Below are 17,986 nucleotides of genomic sequence, written 5' to 3' on the forward strand. Positions count from 1 at the left end.
ATAAAGCATTTCGGCTGGACCTCGGTATCCAACCCATCGGTGAAACCGCTCGTTTTAACCCATGTCGCGTCGTCAGTAGGTTCCAGAGTTAACGAACTGGCTAAGCCGTTCGAGAGGGCACAGGGGCAGGCGCTCCAGTCGGAAGTGCCCCCTCGGCCTCTCCCCACCGTGCAGAGGGGCTGCTCCAGCCTGCAGGCCGCTGCAGCTCCCCCCGGCTAACCACTCTCAGCCGCGTGCGGAATAAGTTTTGCCCGGAGGGCCGCGCGGATGCGCACCACCCGCCTCCCCCCCACGCGCCGCGCGGGCTACCTGGAGGGCCATGGCCTGCGCCGCGCCGGGCGGGAAGCCCAGGCGGCCCCGCGGCGGCCGCAGCAGGCGGTAGAAGTCGGTCTTGCGGTAGAGGAAGCCGAAGAGGACCCGCAGGAAGCCCTGCACGTTGCCCACGTGCTGCAGGATGCCCAGCAGCGCCTGGTCGTACGTGTCGGTCATGGCCGCGGCCAGGTCCATGGCGGCCGGGGGAGGCTCCTCAGGCCGGGACTCTCCCGCTGCCAGGGCAACCTCCCGACAGGCACTTCCGGCCCGGGCCCGCAACGGCCCCGGCTACTTCCGCTCGTCCCGCGCGGCTCAACGCTCCGGCCGGAAACCGAGGCCGTAAAAGAGGGGCCGTTGCCATGGAGACGCTGCGGCGGGCCAGAAGGAGGAGGTAGGGAGCTAGAGCGTCGCAGCATCACGTGACGGATTCAGACGCCATTTTGTCATGTGATGCAGAATGGGGGCGGGGTTCCCGGGATTCCCTGCCCGAGAGGGGGCGGGGATTGAGGGGCTAGGGGCGGGGCGTAGTAAAGAGGGGGGCAGGGTATAGTAAGGGGGCAGGATTGGGGGCGGGGGCAGGGCATAGTAGGGTTGCCAGATGGTTTAACAAAAAATACCGAACCCCCCCCACCCCATCCCCCAAAAAACGGGAAAAAATTCCGTTGAGAAAAAAGAAAGGGGGAGACCAAAGTTGTTAAGCAAAAAAAAAAAAAAAGGCGCTGTGCCTTTAAATGGTCCCGCACGCCCCCGCCCCGCCAGACGCAGCAGGGGAAACGGTCCCCGCCGGCTTCCGTCCGAGGGAAACAGGAAATACTGGACATTTCACACGTCCGGTAGAACGGACAGTCCGGGCGGAAACAGGACACCGGGCAACCCTAGGACATAGTAAAGGGACCGGATTGGGGATGGGCATTGTAAGGGGGCTGGTTTGGTGCAGCTGGGGGAGGCCAATGGGCTTCCCTAGAGGTTGAGGACCAGACATCAGGTCCATCAGTCTCCACAGGGAGCTGGTCCCGTTTGTTCCACTAGCCCACCACAACCTCCTCTCTTCTAGGCTGCAACTGATCTGCCTCTAGTCCACCAGCTCCTCTTATATAGACCCTCCTGGCTCCTGATTGGCTGGTTCCTCCACAGCCACTCTAGCCTTCTGGGAGGACTTCTCTAGCCTTAGAGCTTGACCTGCCCAGTCATAGGGGCCATGTGGACCCCTCTTCCTCAAGCCCTTTAAAAGGTCTAAAGAGACGACAACCCAGGTGGCAGATACAGATGCCTCTCAGGGCCTTGTGTTCCCCACTGCCCTTACCTCAACTCTTTGAAGCTGGAGAACGTTGGAGTGCACCCTGGCATTGCAGGCTGGCTATCTTGCCATGGCCTTGTGATTTTCTGATGAGCCAACCCAGCTGGTTTTGAGTTTCTTGTCACAGGCAAGTTTAAAAATACTACAGGAAGAGGGAGCAAGGTCTCTTACCCTCTCCCTTCCTCGGCCTCCCACCTCTGATCCCCCCTCCCTTTCGGCACCCACCCCTGCATCTGCTGGGCTTCCTCATACCCTACTGGAGCCCATCACATTCCTCTGGCTCTTCGGCACTGTGCTCCCCTTGCCGCGTGAGAAACCCAGCCCCAAGAGCACTGCGCTGCTGTTGGTGCAGATGCTGTTCTGTGGCACCCTCTAGCCTCTGTCCAGGCGGAGGGAGGGGCACACGAGACACGGGCAGTGAACGCTGCCAGAAGCTGGAGCATGACTGTGCCTGGGAGCAAAAGGGTGTTACACACTGGGGCTTTTCACCCAACGGCATCGCTTGCAAGCCCCATGGGCTGCCAAGCGCTAAGGGAACTCACCTTTCTGACGGTAAATCTGACCTGGCCAGCTGGGTCCACCTGTGTTTCATAGACTCAAACCTGAGAAGCTAAACAAAACCTAGTGGGTGGCTTTGGGTGGGGCTGGACTAAAGCATGTGAACGGGAGCCTGTGAGACCTTGCTCCTGCCAGGCACAGCAACTGCTGTGAACTGGAGCTCTGCAAACCAGAGCATCTGACCAGGCCTGGCCTTCGCTGGTTCCTTTGTGAGCGGCCTGGAGAGGAGCCTGGCAGCGCATTGATACCATTCGTGGATGGTTTTGTGTGGGGAGGTGTGACGTAGTGGGGGATAACCTGCTAACTCTCTGGCTGCTGTCTGTAGCACCACCGAGCAGACAAGTAATGAGTCACTATGCAAAGAGGGTATCCCAACTGGTTTGGCCAGCTGACCCCCATGGAGAGGAACAAAGGAAGGTGGAATGCTGCCCTGGCTGGGGGGCAGGGCTGGAGGAGAGTGAGTGAGTTCCTGGCTGGAAAGCAGGGGAGAAGGAACTGGGGAGAGGGCTGGGATTCCCCTATCTCAAGGGGGGCACTGAGGCCTCTTAGCCCCCAGTTCCTGTAACCAGATTACATCTGTGCTGTATCCTGGAGGAGCAATAAACCACCCTCAATTCTACTGGCTGGTGGAGTCTGTTTGTGCCATTTCGGGGTGCAGGAGACAGGGGACCCCAACGCGCCGTCACAGGAGGTGACAACCGACAGCAAAGCCCAAGCTTCAAGGCTTCTGTGGATTGGGGTTCCATGTCCCCACACCTGTGAGCCTGTGTCTCCAAACTGGCCTCGGGGCACCCCCGTTGCACTGGAACGCATCTTGTCCCAGCATGGGACACTGTCGCATGTCCGACGTGCGCTGTGGTTTCTGACGGCGTTAGCTTGCGAGCTGTCAGGCTTGGGCCATTGAGAGAACTTGGCTGACCAGCCTTACCCTGACAGCATGTCTAGCAGAGGCATTCTGAGCTCAGCACGGGTAAAAGAAGTTTATACTGAAAACCTGTGAGCCAGCATTTCTTAAAACGAGCAGAGACAGTGTTAGCTTTATGCGTCAGCTGAGCCGAGCCTCAGGCCATAGGTGCCCCAGGAGAAAGGTCTGGTTTTAACGTTTGTTAACGTGTAGGAGTCCTAGGCTACATCTAGACTGCCACTTTTTTCGGAAAAAGTTTCGCACATTGCGCTCCACATTTGCGCACCTTTTTCCAGTTGGTTTTTCGGAAGAGGCTTTTCCGAAATGTCGCCCCTCTACACAGGGCCAAATGTCGGAAAAACCTCCTCTTTCGGAAGAGCCCTTCTTCCTCATAACATGAGGAATACAGGGCTTCCGAAAGAGCGCATCTGCTCTTCCGCAAAAAATGTCGGAAGAGCAGACGCATTCCCTGGCTCCCTTTGGTATCCCAGAAAAACTCCGTAGTCTAGACATAGCCCTAGAGCAGGTGTTTAGTGACGTGTTCCCTGGTCAATGTAAGGTTTAACAGGACCAGCTACCGTTCCAATAGAAGGTGCCTGTCTACACTAGTTCTAGGACGAGTTAGCCAGTCGATCTTAAACAATGCCAGGCAAGCCCAGTGGGGTGAAACGTGTGATTCTTCTGGGAGAAATGCAACTGGGAGATGCCCACCCCCCTGGCATGGAGGAAGGGGGCTCCGGAACCAAGGGATGCATTCCAATGGTCCCCAACCTTTTGGGGCTGCCGGGCGCCCAGGGGCAGGGCTGGTCACATGCCGGGCAGCCGGGGGCGGGGCCGCGCACGGGCCTTGAGGCGAGGCCATCCATACGCTGCATGCCTGGAGCTGGCGCCACCCATGCGCCACTCTCCCGGGGCTGGCGCCGCAACTGTGCTGCACGCCCAGGGGTGGGGCCTCCCATACGCTGCACGCCCGGGGCCAGAACAGCCCATGTCCCGCGCGCCTGGGGGCTGGGCCATCACCATCCATGTGCTGCATGCCCGGAGCTGGCGCCTGTGCCACACGCCCAGGAGCCGGCAGCCCCATGCGCCGCGTGCCCGGTGGTGGGGCCGCCCATGTGCTGCACGCCCGGGGCCGACGCCGCCAATGGCTAGGGGCCAGCCCCGATCATTCAGTGGGAGCACAGAAATGGCCCGGCGGGCGCCATGGCGCTGGCAGGCACCACACTGGGGACCACTGCATTAGGAAGCTGCCACTGGGAACAGGAACAGCTGAGAAATGTGTAAAGCTGATGACCGTCTGCTTGCAATGCAACCTAGCAACAGCTGCAGGGAAGGCCAGGTGGTTTTGGGGCTGCGCTGGGGAAGGCCTGCACTCCTGAGCCTCAAGATGAGGGTGAGGGTCCCACACATTCTGTTATCTCGTAGCAGGAATTTGACAGAAAACACACACACACACACACACACCCCAGAACACACACACACCCCAGAACACACACACACACACACACCCCAGAACACACACACACACACACACACACACACACACAAAGCAAGGCAGCGGCATCGCCCTGAGCCGGCAGCCAACCGGAGTCAGTTGTCCCAGGGGCGCGAGCTGCCCCGTTCATCTCGGTGTCCGCACGCCTGCTGTTTCCCTGCTGATCGATTAGGCAGAAGTCTCCAAATAACGCGCTTTTTTTACAATCCCAAACCACCCTGAGCCGGGCCTGGCTGTCCAGACCCCCAGCAGCCCCCTATGTGCTCCTGTACCATGGGCCATAGAATTTAACTCACCCCAGTAGCAAGAGCAACAGGTGCACCCTAAAAACGGGGGCCACAGAAGCCTGAACCATGGCCCCCCTTTGCATCACTCTGCCCCCTTAAGGCCCCACTGTTGCCCCCCCCTTTCTCTGCGTCTTGTGCAGGCCCCTCGTGGCCCTGCCTTGCATCGTCCTTTCCCCAAGGCCCATCCCTGCGTCTTCCTCTACCCCCTTCTGTGGCTCAACCTACAGCCAGTAAGGGGGGGGAGGACGTGATCCCATGCCCCACCCTGTCCCGGCCCTCCTGCCTTGCAGAGAGCCCAGTAATTTCCATCATCTAACGAAGGCACCTCCCTGAAAGTCAGCCAGCTGGATCTGTGATGGGGAACCCACCCCAGCGCTGGATAAATACAGGTGCCTTGTTTCCCATTTGCATTGGCCAGGGCTCAGCTCCTGCTTTCCTCTGCCCCTGCTGATCGCTCCTGCCGAGGGAACCTGGGCACCAGAACCAAGTCACTTGTCTCTCCGGCAGTTGGCGATGAAACCACACGGCTCCGCGGCACTGTGCGGCGGGCTCCTGCTCTGCTGTCCTCCCCGCACAGCACCCCGCGGGAATAAACCAGGGCGCTGCCAGCCTCGCCAGCCACCGCCGGGCCTCCGCTCACTGGCCCCCTCTGCCCAGGCCTGCCACCCCGCCCCTTGGCAGAGCGAAAGGAGCAGAATCCAAGGAAGAGGAGCACTGTGTTGTGGGAGCTGGAGAGGTGGGGATGCCCAGTCAGCTGTCCCTGGACACCCCCTCTGTCTGTCCTTCCATCCATCCCCAGCCAGCCACCCGTCCCTGGACACCCCCTCTGTCCGTTCATCCATCCCCAGACACCCCCTCCAGCCAGCCAACCATTCCCAGACACTCTCTATCCAGCCTTCCCTCCCCTAGCCCTGGCACATGCATCAGCTGACTGAATCCTCCACCTAGCTCAGGTGTCAGGCCAGCCTGGGTCATTCCCTACGGGCCTCCCCTCAGGAGTCCTCCCCCAGAGACCCCGTCCCCCGCTGGGCACTGAGCACACACACACGCACGCACACGCACACGCACACACACACACACACACTCTCTCTCTCTCTGCAGAGCAGCACAGGACAGTCGGAATCGCACACGGCACAACAAAGCCACTGGTGAATACAAAACCAGAGTGGCTACAAGAGTGGACGAAATCCCCACTCCGTCACACTGGCGCACCGTCGGGGAGGGACGCCCCCACACATGCGACGGCCGCCTTGCCCCCGGGAATCAGTTTCATTTCCAGTCCCCAGTGGCCTGTGGTTTAGATGCAGGCCTGGGGCGGAGTCTCAGCCACCCCCAGGAGGCGGCGGGGAAGCCAAAGCGTTGGCGAATCCGCACGGGGAATTCCGGCTCAGCGGCTGGCCGCCCTGTTTATGTCATGACGACTCGGGGCCCGTCTGCGCTGGGACCGAGGGCTGGGACGGCGGAGGTGCCAGCGTCGCAGTGGGGAGGCACCAGCCGGGACTGGGACCCTGGACACCGGCGCATGATCTGCTCCAGAACAGCATCTCCAGCACCGTGGCCACGTGCCCAATGCATGCCCCCTGCCGGCAGGCCGGAACCGCTGCCTCCCACCTTCTCCCGGCTCGGCAGCTGCCCGCACAGAGAGAAGGGGCCCAGGGGCCTGGCCGGGTGCTCCGGGGGGGGTGCAGGTGGCATGAGGCAGGGGAAGGGTGGAAGGGAAAGGAGAGAACCAGGCAGATGCAGGGGGGGGGGGAAGAGGGGGCGCTCTGCTGATTTCTCCTGGTGTCATGGTCCCTGTCAGGGGGATGCTATGGGGACCAGCGGGCCCCTCTGCCCCGTGCCCAGCAGTACGAGGGCAGCAGCAAGGCCAGAGCGGAGCTGGGAGGCGGGATGTCAGGATGGGTGGACAAGCAGTTCCTCTCTGCTGCTCCCCGCACGTGGTCCAGGGGACAGGACCCGACTCCACCAGCCCCCGTCCTTCACCTGAGCCGAGGGAGGAGCCGTCAGCAGGCCAGGGCCAGTGACACAGAGCTTGGCAGGCCCAGGTCTGTCCCTGAGAGGGCAGCCATGTCCCACACCCCAGCCGGCTCCCTGCCAGGGACCCTGGAGCAGGGTTTGTGCTGACCCTGACTTGCTTGGAGCAAACGGCACAGCCGGGGCGGGTGCTGTATCCTAGCTCCTTGTGCGAGCAGCTGCTGCCTCGCCTGCTGGCCAGGCCGGAGACCGCAGCCGCGTGGCCAGGGACGGTAAAGGCTGGAGGGTCCGTCCTGCCCCAAACCCCGACCCGGGCGGGGCTGCGGCTGGATGCTGGGTGCCATGGGAGCAGAGATCCTGCACCCCCCTGGCAGCAGGGCCCTAGCTCCGGCACAGCCCCGCACTTCTGGCCCAGGCTGCAACCCCACAAGGTTCCTGTGGCAGGGCCCTCTGCGTGGCATGCCCCAAGCCGTGCCCTGCCCACATGGCACCACACACCCACTGCCTGCTCGCCCTGGGACAAGCACTTCTCGCTGCCCCCACTCAGGTGCAGTCTGGGGCCCTCTATGGTGGCTGGTCCATGGAGAACAGCCTACTACTGGTGCCGGCGCAGGGGTTCTTCCTTCAGCTCCCAGGCTGTGCTCTGTGCTTTGTGCTGATCCCAGAGTTCAAACCCTGCAGGCGGCCTATGGACACAGGCTCCGATCCCCCGGCCCGGTAGCGGTGCCAAGCCCCGGCAGGGGCTCCGCCTTCCTGCCCAGCAACAGAGTCACCAGGAGAGGCAGGTCCAGGCCCCATCCAAGGGCTCCCTGCTTTTTCCAGCCTGGAGCCTGGAGGGGACCAGCTGGGGGGGAGGGCACTTCATATCCACACTGGGCCTCTGGGCCAGCCCTACTTCCCCCTCCCGCTGGGGAAGGGAGAGCACAGCCTGACCCCCAAGCTGCCCTTCCTGCATCTGGACCCTGCTCAGCCCCAAGCCCCCCGGCCTGCCAAGCACCAACCCTTCCCCTCTGCCGCCGGGTGAGGGTCCCCAGGATGTGCCCAGCCCCCCCCTCACTCACTCAGGCGGGTTTTCACCGGTTTATTGCGCTGGTTGGCCCCCCCCCTCACTTCTTGACTTTGCCCTGGGCAGCCACGGCCTCCATGGCCTTGCGCACGGTCTCCTCGTCGCCCAGGAACTGCATGGGCTTCGTGGGCTTCAGCTTCTCGTCCAGCTCGTACACGATGGGGATCCCGGTTGGCAGGTTCAGCTCCATGATGGCGGCATCAGACATCCCTGGGGGAGCAGGGCGGGGGGATCAGACAGGCCTCTGGCTCCAGCTGACCCCCCCCCCCCCCGCCCGCCGGGCAGGGACCCCGGGCATTTTCCCACTGGGACAGCGCAGACAGAAACACAGCCCCAGCCTCTCCCAGCAGGGGGCGCTGTGGGGGAGGGCAGGAGCTGGCTGCGGGGCAGCTCCTGGTGACGCCAGCCCGGCTGTGGGGTAGGTGTGAGGGGAGGGGTCGGGGCTCTGGATTCCTGCCGTGACCTTTAGGGCCGGGGCACGGGGAGGCCGGGGAAACAGGATCCCGGCTGGTCTGCACAGAACCAGGCTTCTCCCAGAGCCTGGAAATGTGACGCCAGCCTCAAAATAGCAACAACCTTCAGTGGCAGTGGGTCACCGCCCCCCCTGCTCCTAGCCCCCCCCCCCGCTCCTAGCCTCCCCCCCCCCCACTCCCAGCTGAGGAGCTGATCAATGCACCAGGGTGCTCACCTGCCAGCTGGTCAGGCCTCCCCGCCCTGGGCTAGCAGCCCCATGTTGCAGCAGGGGAAACCGAGGCACGGGGCGGAGGAGTTGATGCCCATTATTAGACCTAGCTCCCCCCTGCCCATCTCTAGTGACAGGTCTCAAGGTGGATAAGCCCTGCTGCTAATCGGGGGGGAGGGGATGGGTTGGGGGCACGCCCCGCTCGGCCGAGCAGTCTCCTGCCCGCCCATCCCCCCCGATGCCCTGAACACGGGAGAGTTCTCGGGACGCGCCCCCAGCATTGACACAAGAGCCAGGTAGCCCCGCAGGGGGAGCTCCCCTCCCCGCTCATCCCTGGGCAGCCCTCGCTGCAGCCACTGTCCAGGAGCAGACGGGGCCCACTCCCTCCCCCCCCCGTGTCCCCAGGAGCAAACGGGGCCCACTCCCTCCCCCCCCCCGTGTCCCCAGGAGCAGATGCCAAGACTGGAAGGAGCGAGCCCCGGGGCCCTTGCACGGGGGGGGGGGGGGGGACATAGCTGGGAGGACATGCGGCCTGGCACCCGGCCCAGCTAAAGGCCACTCCTCAGCAATCGCTCTACTCCAGGGCCTGGGCTCACAGCTGCCCCCTGGGCTGCCAGGGTCCTCCTGGGGGCAGTGCCCTGGGCCCTGCTGCTACAGGCTGCTTCCCGGCTCCGCTCCCCCGGGGGGCTCCCCACGCTGGGGGGGGGCTGGGCCACACGGGGGGGGGGGCTGGGCCACACGGGGGGGGCTGGGCCACGCTGGGGGGGGCTGGGCCACACGGGGGGGGCTGGGCCACGCTGGGGGGGGCTGGGCCACACGGGGGGGGGGCGTACCCTCCAGGTGTTTGACGATCCCGCGCAGGCTGTTCCCGTGGGCGGCGATCAGCACCCGCTTGCCGGCCTTGATCTGGGGGGCGATCTGCTCGTTCCAGAAGGGCAGGGCCCGGGCGATGGTGTCCTTGAGGCTCTCGCACGTGGGCAGCTCCCCGGGCTTCATGCCTGCGTAGCGCCTCTCCTGGGGGGCAGGGCAGAGACCCTGGTAGCTCTAGGGGCCCCGCGGGGTATCAAGGAGCCCTGGGGGCTCAGCCGGCGGGGGTGGGGGCGGTGTGGGGAGGCGGCTGCTCGGGTCGGAACCAGAGCTGGGCCCAGCCCCAAAGCCAGCGGGAGCCTGTGGCCGGGGGGGCTGGAGCCCCAGGGCGCCCTTGCCGGCCCCCTCCCGCAGCTTGAGAGCTGCCCGAAACCCCAGGCACAGGGCCCCCGGCCAGCGCTAAGTGCCCCATGCAGCTCCACGGGCACCCGCCCGCCCAGCGATTAGCCAGACACCCCGCGGGGCCAGGCTGGCGGGGGCCGAGCGCAGGGACCCCATGCCTGGCCCTATGGCAGCCGCTCACCCCGAAGGCCCCGTGCCCATCCCAGGCAGCGGCTGGGGGCTTCGTGCCACAGACCCCGGGGCGGGCAGCAGCTGCACTGGTCCAGCTGCTCGGGGGGGCCTTGAGTGTCTCTCCGCACCCCGACCTGGCCTCCACCCAGTCCCAGGCCAGCGTGTGCCCTCCCGCCCCCTCCTTCGCCCCCCAGCTCCTTCTGTGCTTAGCAAACAGCCCGGTGTCCCCCCCCCGCACCGGCTCAGCAGCCCCCCGCCAGGAAGTCACCCTGCCAGGACGCGGGTGCCACGCCCCCCAGCACACCTCCCGGTACCCGGCCGGCCTCACCTTGCTGATGAGCCGGTAGTAGGGGTGCTGCTCGTCCATGGGGGGCGGGGGGATGTCGTAGGAGCGGCGCCAGATCTTCACCTGCTCCTCGCCGTGCCGGGCGGCCGTCTCGGCCTTGTTCAGCCCGGTCAGGCCCCCGTAGTGGCGCTCGTTGAGGTGCCAGGTGCGCACCACAGGCAGCCACATCTGGTCGATGCCGTCCAGGATGGCCCAGAGGGTGCGGATGGCCCGCTTGAGCACCGAGGTGTAGCAGATGTCGAACTCGTAGCCTGCTTCCCGCAGGGCCTGGGCGCCGCGCCGCGCCTCCTCCGCCCCCTTCTCGCTCAGGTCGGCGTCGAACCAGCCGCAGAAGCGGTTCTCCTGGTTCCAGGTGCTCTCGCCATGGCGCACGATCACCAGCCGGTGGGGCGGCATCGCGGGGGTAGGGAGGGCGGCGCCCGAGCCCAGCTCCGTGCCCTGCTGGCGGTGGCCACAGCTCCACCCCACGGCCTCGGGCGCCCTTTTATACCCGCCCGCCCAATGGCCCCCCCCCTGGGGCAGACGGACAGCTGCAGGCAGCCAGTTATGGTGCTGCTGGGTGGGCAGGTCCCCCCCCCAGCGACAGCCAGGCCAGGCCAGAAATAGCCCAGAGCTGGGCAGCTTCCAGGCCTTGGATGGCGGAGCCGCCTGGCTGAAGGTACACGGCACCGCGGCTCCCCCAGCCTGGCCCCGGGGCTCTTTGGAGGGGAACGGGGGGGCAGCTGGCAGGGGGAGCCGAGGGACGCCTGCCTTGCACAGAGGTGCCCGCCACCCCCCCTGCCGCACCACAGGGGGGTCCCGGGAGTGTGGGGGGCCGTGGAGGAAGGGGCTGAGCAGTGTAATCGCTGTCAGATCCCGCGTGGGCCCCGGCCTGACACGCTCCTAGGCCCTTGGCCTCTCCCCACGCTGAGCCAGCTCCTCCTGCCGGTGACCCTAAGCACTGCCCGGGTTTGTGCCGCGAGGGACCAGCTCTCCCTCCCCAGGGGGCCGGTTTCTTCCTTCCCCAGCAGCGCAGTGTCGGAGGGAGGGGACAAGATGGGAAGCGTGGCCCAATGGTGAGTGCACTCGTCTTGCACATCGGGCGCCTGGGTTCCTAGTCCCTGCTCTGCTACAGACTGAGTGTGAGCCTGAGCAAGTCACTTACCCTCTCGGGCCCACCGGAGACGCCACCCTGGCCTGCACCCCCCCTGGACGCACCCCCCAGATGAGCCAGAGCCGAGTCTTGGCTCCCCCCACGTGCCCTGGTTCAAATTGCCAGGGACCCGGAGCTCGGCAGGGCCCTCCCCACATGGGCACCTGCCCCCCCATGGGCATCGGCCCCATAGGAAAAGGGGCAAGGCTGGTTTCTCCGACACGGAGGGGGTCCGGCCGGCTGAAGGATGCCGAGTGGGGTGGAGGTAGCCAGGCGGTGTCAGTGGGCAAGGCCGAGGGAGCGTGCGCCGGACGGTACGGCGGGGGCATGGGATGGAGGGAGGTTCTGGTGCTGGGGGGTCAGCGTGGGGGCTGCATGGTGGTTTCTGGGGAGCTCAGCAGGCAGGTGCCGAGCTGATACGGCTATTCCTGTAGGGCTGGGCTACGTGTGGCACCAGCAGCACGCAGAGCCGTAGTGGTGAACCTTGCACTAAAAGCCCTGGCACAAACGCTGTGTTGCACAAGGACTGATGGACTGGCTCCCTCCTGCTCAGGATCGGGCCTCTGACACTGATGACGGAGCGCCCCCTCGTGGTCCGCGGTGGTAGCGCCAGGCCAAGTTTATTCCTGGCCCCAAGAGCTGGGAGGTTTATGGGCCTCACATAACCCAACACTGATCCTGGTGCAGCAACGTACCTGGCTGTTGTCACACGAGCTGAGGTCCGGTCCTGTATCAGGGATACGCTGCCGCAGCGCATCCAGCACCGCCCCCGCGAAGGTCCCTTCTGCCCGGAATCTCGGCCACAGCCCGGAATTCGCTGCCCAGCAACGTTCACGCCAAGCAAGGCTCACGCAGGGACCCGGGGCTGCACGGCCGCCCGTAGCGAGCCCAGAACCAGCACCTGGAGGCTAGAAGCGCCGGCCCGGGAGGCTGGCGGGAGAGGACCAGACCCGGCCTGGCTCGGGGCTGGGTAAGGGACGTGCCGGGAGGGGCTGCGGACGGTTGCCATGGGCACTCTGGAAAGCAGGGGATTAACAGCTGGGGCTGGGGCGTTGACCCTGCTCCCGACACATCAGGGTACGTCTGCACGGCAGCCGCACCGAGTCGTGTGACCGCTCCCTGGAGCGATGGGAGGGGCTCTCCCGGCCAGGCGGTGAATGCGCCTCCCCAGAGGAGGAATCGTTCGTCCAGCCCCCGTGCTGTCGGCACCGGGCTGGCCTGGCCTGAGCCCCACTTGGGTGTGGGGGTCCCAAGAAAAGGCCTTTGCGGGTCCATGTTTCCCTGCACCCAGTGAGCTGAGTTCCTCCCACTGGCTGGGGGGCCGGTTTGGCTGGGGGGCCGGAGTAGGGAAACCAGCCCTGGCTGCTGCCAGGGACACGGGGAGATTCGGAACAGCGAGCGGCAGGGAAATCGGTCCCGGCTGCAGAGGCCACGGGGCCTGGCGGGAGGGAAGCAAGGCGGAGGCAGGTCAGAGCCATTCAAGTACAAGCTCAGGCCGCGAGCCTGGTGGAACGAGGCCTCGAGGCGCCGGGAGCCGGTGGATAATCAGCTTCCTGTGAGCTCCCTGGGCTGGATAAGCAGGGGGACACGGAGCAAGGAGGTTCCGGTTCCCCTGTGCCCAGGGTCACTCACATGCTGCTGGCGTGGGCCTGTCCCAGCACTGCGAGAACGAGTCTGAGCCACTGAGCGCCAGAGGTCCCGGGTTCGGTTCCACTAGCCAGACCAGCTGAGCCCGTCTCCAGACAGCGTCTGTAACCGCACACCGAGGGCGGGTGTCTGTGCCAGGGAATGGCGCGTAGACCACTCACAGCCAGAGATAAGAGCAAGGAAGCTCTGCAGCCCCAGCTCAAGCTGTAGCGGCTCCTACCCTAAGCGCCAGGAGTCCTGGGTTCAAATCCGCCCGGTGGTGGTTACATGCCCACACTTCCAAGCGGAGGCTGAGCAGCGGGAGACGGGCTGCTGAAGAGGATTGCAGTGCCAGCTCGCAAAGGTCAAGGAGCTCGGGTCAGCCAGCTGACGGAAAGGTCAAGAGGCAAGAACTGGAAGGGGTCTGGGTGGCGGCGCAGGGCGATTATTTCCCTGCAGCAGACAAAGGCCGGACGTGGTGGGAGAAGGTCACCAGTGACCCAGCAAGCGGCGTGTTGTGACGGCAGCTTGTTATCCCCATCGTCTCGCTGGTCCCCTGTGCTGCGAGAACCACAGGGCCGATGACGCATACCCAAGGGGGAAGGACAGAACCAGGTGGACCATTTTAGTAAATAAAAGATATTTATTTACGAGAGTGATGAATTTACAGTATTTAGTCTAAGATTTTTAATTGACCGTGACAGTGATGAATTTACAGTATTTATTATATTTATTCTACGATTTCTAGTTAAACGTGTCAAAAATATAAGGATGGGAACAGCAAGGGGAATAGTCTCTATTCTAAAGATATCCAGCTACACTAATTAAATAACAGTGATAACTACAAACTCTATGTACTACCCAAAACAACTACAACACTAAGCTTATACAACACAGAAATCAAATCCTACATACCAACGTGCACAGCACATGGAACATTTCAAAGACATCGGTTCGGTTGCGGAGGCCTTGGTTACGCCCGAGAGTCGGGGGAGGTGGCTGGTCGGTTGATCAGGCCGGCAGCGCTTTGGAGTATACGGGAAGGCACACGCACGGTGGTACGTGTGTTGCGAGGACCTCCTCGACTGAATCGTGCGATGGGTATTTATCCTCAAGCCTGCACATTGCTTTCCCGCGCTTTCATGTTACCATATACGGCCCAACGGTCACCAAGTGGGGGTCTGTGTCCCGGGGGTTGGGTCGAAACTGTGCAGGTTTCATGCGACCAGGTAAGCCCGGCAGTTCTCACGCCAAGGTGACGGGTGGGAGAGTCTGAGGCTATCTTCCCCTTCTCACACCTTCCCTTTTCTAAAGGCAATGGTGTGCAGGACGGGTGCGGCCGGTTTCTCCCCAGGAGTATTGCAGCCCACTATAGCAAGAGCAGCCTGGCCAAACTTTTTCACTGGGGAGGGGGGGGGGGCAGGTTTTTTTCTAACACCCGGGCAGGGTCAGACGGGTGATGGAGGGCCCGCTGGGCCCCTGCGTTGCTGGCAGAGCCGCTACAGTCCTGCGGCAGCAGCCGAGTGCACAACATGCTGCCCCGTGCCTTGTTGGTGCCAGGGTGGGACAGGCTGGAGTCGTCTCTGCTGCATTTGTGCAGCATCCGGCCCAAGGGGGCCCCAGGTGCAACCCCCCTCCCACCCCCTGCACATAACAGCGGTGTTCTCACGCTAGACCCAGCCCTGAGCCACGCTTTGCCCCTTAGGGGTGTTGCTCCCGGACCGAGGCAGCCCAGCGCATGCCCCACCGCTGCGGAAGGTGGCTCACGCTTTCTGTGGGAACTGACCTGAGAAGCAGAGGCCGAGTCTGGCAAATTTCAGCCCAAGGGGCGTGAGTTTGGGTGAGTAGGGGACTGAAATGAAAAAACTCCAGCCAGCCTGGCCCAGGCGCACCCTCCAGCAACACGCAGCTGCTCCCTGCGCCGAGGGAGGTGCAGAATCCTGCCCTGCCTGGGTTTAATGTCCCAGGGCCCCTCTCTCACCTCCCCCAACCCAGGGGAGTCAGCGACCCTGCACTCAAGGGACGGGAAGGGACCGTTGCCATCTCCCGCCCCACACAGGCCACGGTTCCTGCTCAGAAAAACACCCTGTGTTCATTTACCAGGTGTCACTGACCGACACTCCCCACTGGCTTAATTCCCCCTCCCCACCCCCCGTTCAAAACACGCTCCCAGCCCGGATTAGTCCAGCTCCATGTCCCAGCCCCGGGCTTTCCGTAGGCTGGGGAGCTCGCTGCGAAAGAACTGCTCCCAGGCAGAGACCCACAGACCCGAGTCACCCCCGCGAGCAGCTCTTAAGCGAAAGGGCTGCAGCTCCTGGCCGCTGTCCCAGCCGGGCAGGTTTTTAATCCTTTAATCGCGCTCTGAACCAGCTCCCATTGAGCGGCTAACCTAGCCCACAAGCCAGGCGTGCTCCCTGCCGTTCTCCGGGGAGGCAGCCGTCCAACCTGCCTCCGGCCTGGCGGGGCACGTGGGGGCTCGAGACACGTGGCCGTTCCTCGCACGGCTCGTGGAAACTGACGGCGTCGCCCGCAACGGCTAACGCAGCCCGAAGGTGCCACATGCCCCCCCGCCCGTAGGGGTGTTTGGTGAGTCTCTTCTAAAGGCCCCACCTCCCGGAGCCCCAGAATTGCCCAGAGGCGTTTAAAGCCTGTTTCCTTACGGTGGCAGAGGCAGCGCGAAGGCGCCGGCAGCCGCAGAAACCGGCAGACGGAAACCGAGCCAGAATGGATCGTTTTAATCTCCTCGTTCTTCCCCTAATTTCCAGATTTCCGGGGTGGGATTTGGGATCTGGCCGCGCTGGCAGTCAGCTCCGCCTGCGACGGAAACCCTCTGCCCCCGTTCTCTGAAACAGCTCAAAGAATCAGTCCTTTCAGCCTGGGAAGCTGGTGAGAGGAAGGGTGGCCCAGTGGTCAGAGCGCCAGCTAGGCCGGGGCATGCCTGCGACCTCAGCTATGTCGTGTAGAGCCTCAGCAGCGCCAATGGCTGCTGTGAACGGAGCTTCGGGGAGGCAGCGCGGGGCGGGGGTGTCTGGGGACACAGGAGCCCGGTGGGCGGGGAGGCGCCAGGTGTCCCCACTAGGCTAACGCCGCCGGATGGCGCGTTGCAGGCTCCGGGCAGGCAGGAGTGGCCTGCAGTGAGCCCGCTGGACGGCCTTGTCTGCACACAGGTCCTGTGCGGCGCAGGTCAGGCTAGAGGGGCCCTGCCAGCTCGCCCACTGAGGACACAAACCCCCTTCGACCACTCGATGGCGCCGCTGCTCCACCGGCCGCCACTGCGCCGCAGAACGCCAGCCCCTGGGGGGAGCGGTACTTTTCCACTGCTGCAGCTGCATGTCCTGCCCCGCCCCGGCCAATTCCCGCACCGCCTGCTCTGCACCACTGCCTCCTGCCAGGGGCTTCTCCAGGCCTGGACAGAGCCGCCGGATCCAACAGCAGGAGCTGGAAACCGCTTCGCAGGGCTGCCCGGGCCCCAGCGCCAACAGGCAGCAATGGGGACAGACGCGCCCATGCGTGAAACAGCCAAAATCCCCCGGGGCAGGAGGCACTGCAGGCTCCCGGCTCCTCCGCCAGCCCGCCCCAGCTTCCCCCGCAGCCAGAGACCCCCGCGCCAGCGCACGCAGACAGCCGCTTCTCGGCACGAACTGTACCCTCCCGCCGGGCGGGCTGCTCTCCGGCACGGCGCTGATGTCATCCTTCGAGTGCAGCCGCATCTGCGTCGCACCCGGCCTGGGAAACACGGCTCTGTGGCTATGTCTGATGCTGGGGCAGCAAGCCCAGCACTGGGGCACTGCAGCACCAGGCAGTGTGTGGGGCACTAGGGCACTGCAGCACCAGGCTGTGTGTGGGGTACTGGGGCACTGCAGCACCAGGCAGTGTGGGGCAGCAAGCCAAGCACTGGGGCACTGCAGTGCCAGGCAGCATGTGGGGCACTGGGGCACTGCAGTGCCAGGCTGTGTGTGGGGCACTGGGGCACTGCAGCACCAGGCAGTGTGGGGCAGCAAGCCAAGCACTGGGGCACTGCAGTGCCAGGCAAGCAAGGAAAGCGAGGCCCCCAAAATGTCCACTCCATGGATAGGATCTCTGTGCTGACCAGGCATTACGGGTCCGTGTGCCTGTCAGGCTCATGCCAGCCGGCCCCTACCCCGTCCTCTCTGCCCTTAACTTTGGAGCTTCCGGGCCTGTGCCCAAGCACTGCAGCAAGCTGGTTTCTTACGTTTCACGTGCCACACGAGGGCTGGCGCGTCACCGTGGCAGGGCTAGAATCATCAATAGCCTCCAGCGTCGGCCCTTCAATCACCCCCCCCCTCCCCGTCCTCCCTCGGGGAGCCGCTGAGCCCTGCGGGCAGCTGTGGCTTCGCCACCCGCTCGGTGAACAAGGCAGGAAAGGTGCCATTTGCCACCCTTCCACCAGGCCCCGCAATGGGCACAGGGCAGGGAAAGGGAGCAGAGCTGGTTTCGGGCTCCCGCACCCCAGGGCTAACTGGGGAACGATGGGGGGAGAAGGAGCCTGCTGAGAGAAGCCTCCAGCACGACCCGGAGCTCTCTCCCCAGGCCCCCGTGGAAACATGAGCCTGTCCCATGACCTGCTGAGACAGCCCTCGGCCTCCCAACCACGGTTCTGGAGCGGGGCTGAGAGATCCGGGTGTGGGGCCGGCGCACGCCGTGCCCTGCTGGGATGGGAGCCGGCCTCTGCTGCAGACACAGGAAGGAATCCAGCTGAGCTGCCTCGGTGTCTGCAGGCCTGGGGGTGGCAGATTAGCAGAGGGATGATGTCAGGCCAAGCTGTGACTTTCCACGACACCCTGTGCCGGAGAGGGAAGGGGTCCCCCAGTCTTGCACAGCCTCCCGGGCTCCGGCTCTGCCGTTCAGGGTTCTATTCCAGCAGCCAGGAAGCTGTCCCCGGTGCGCGAAATCCCTCCCCCGCTGC

At 64.2% G+C, this 17,986-nt stretch overlaps 2 protein-coding genes across 5 annotated transcripts in view; both read right to left on the bottom strand.

The window, feature by feature from the left end:
* NUDCD3 (NudC domain containing 3) overlaps positions 1 to 618 on the bottom strand; it is a 63,007-nt gene extending 62,389 nt beyond the window's left edge. The window contains exon 1 of one of the 3 annotated variants that reach the window (XM_075910898.1): positions 310 to 618. In XM_075910898.1, coding sequence (XP_075767013.1) covers positions 310 to 507 — 198 coding nt within the window. In that variant the 5' untranslated portion in view covers positions 508 to 618. The remainder of the gene's footprint in view (positions 1 to 309) is intronic. The other 2 variants (XM_075910896.1, XM_075910897.1) reach the window with 2 other exon arrangements.
* Positions 619 to 7,894: 7,276 nt separating this feature from the next.
* PGAM2 (phosphoglycerate mutase 2) lies at positions 7,895 to 12,150 on the bottom strand. Of its 2 annotated transcripts, XM_075910900.1 has the most exons (4): positions 12,129 to 12,150; positions 10,284 to 10,739; positions 9,409 to 9,589; positions 7,895 to 8,103 (listed from the first exon to the last, which is right to left on the bottom strand). In XM_075910900.1, exons 2-4 carry the CDS (start codon positions 10,695 to 10,697, stop codon positions 7,934 to 7,936), a joined length of 765 nt encoding a protein of 254 aa, XP_075767015.1. In that variant the 5' UTR covers positions 10,698 to 10,739; positions 12,129 to 12,150; the 3' UTR covers positions 7,895 to 7,933. The 2 variants fall into 2 exon arrangements, with proteins under 2 accessions (XP_075767015.1, XP_075767014.1); XM_075910899.1 differs by lacking the exon at positions 12,129 to 12,150 and having other exon boundaries at positions 10,284 to 10,771.
* Between the last annotated feature and the right edge of the window lie 5,836 nt (positions 12,151 to 17,986).

This window comes from Pelodiscus sinensis, chromosome 28 (genome assembly GCF_049634645.1).
Source record: "Pelodiscus sinensis isolate JC-2024 chromosome 28, ASM4963464v1, whole genome shotgun sequence".
Taxonomy (NCBI): domain Eukaryota; kingdom Metazoa; phylum Chordata; order Testudines; family Trionychidae; genus Pelodiscus; species Pelodiscus sinensis.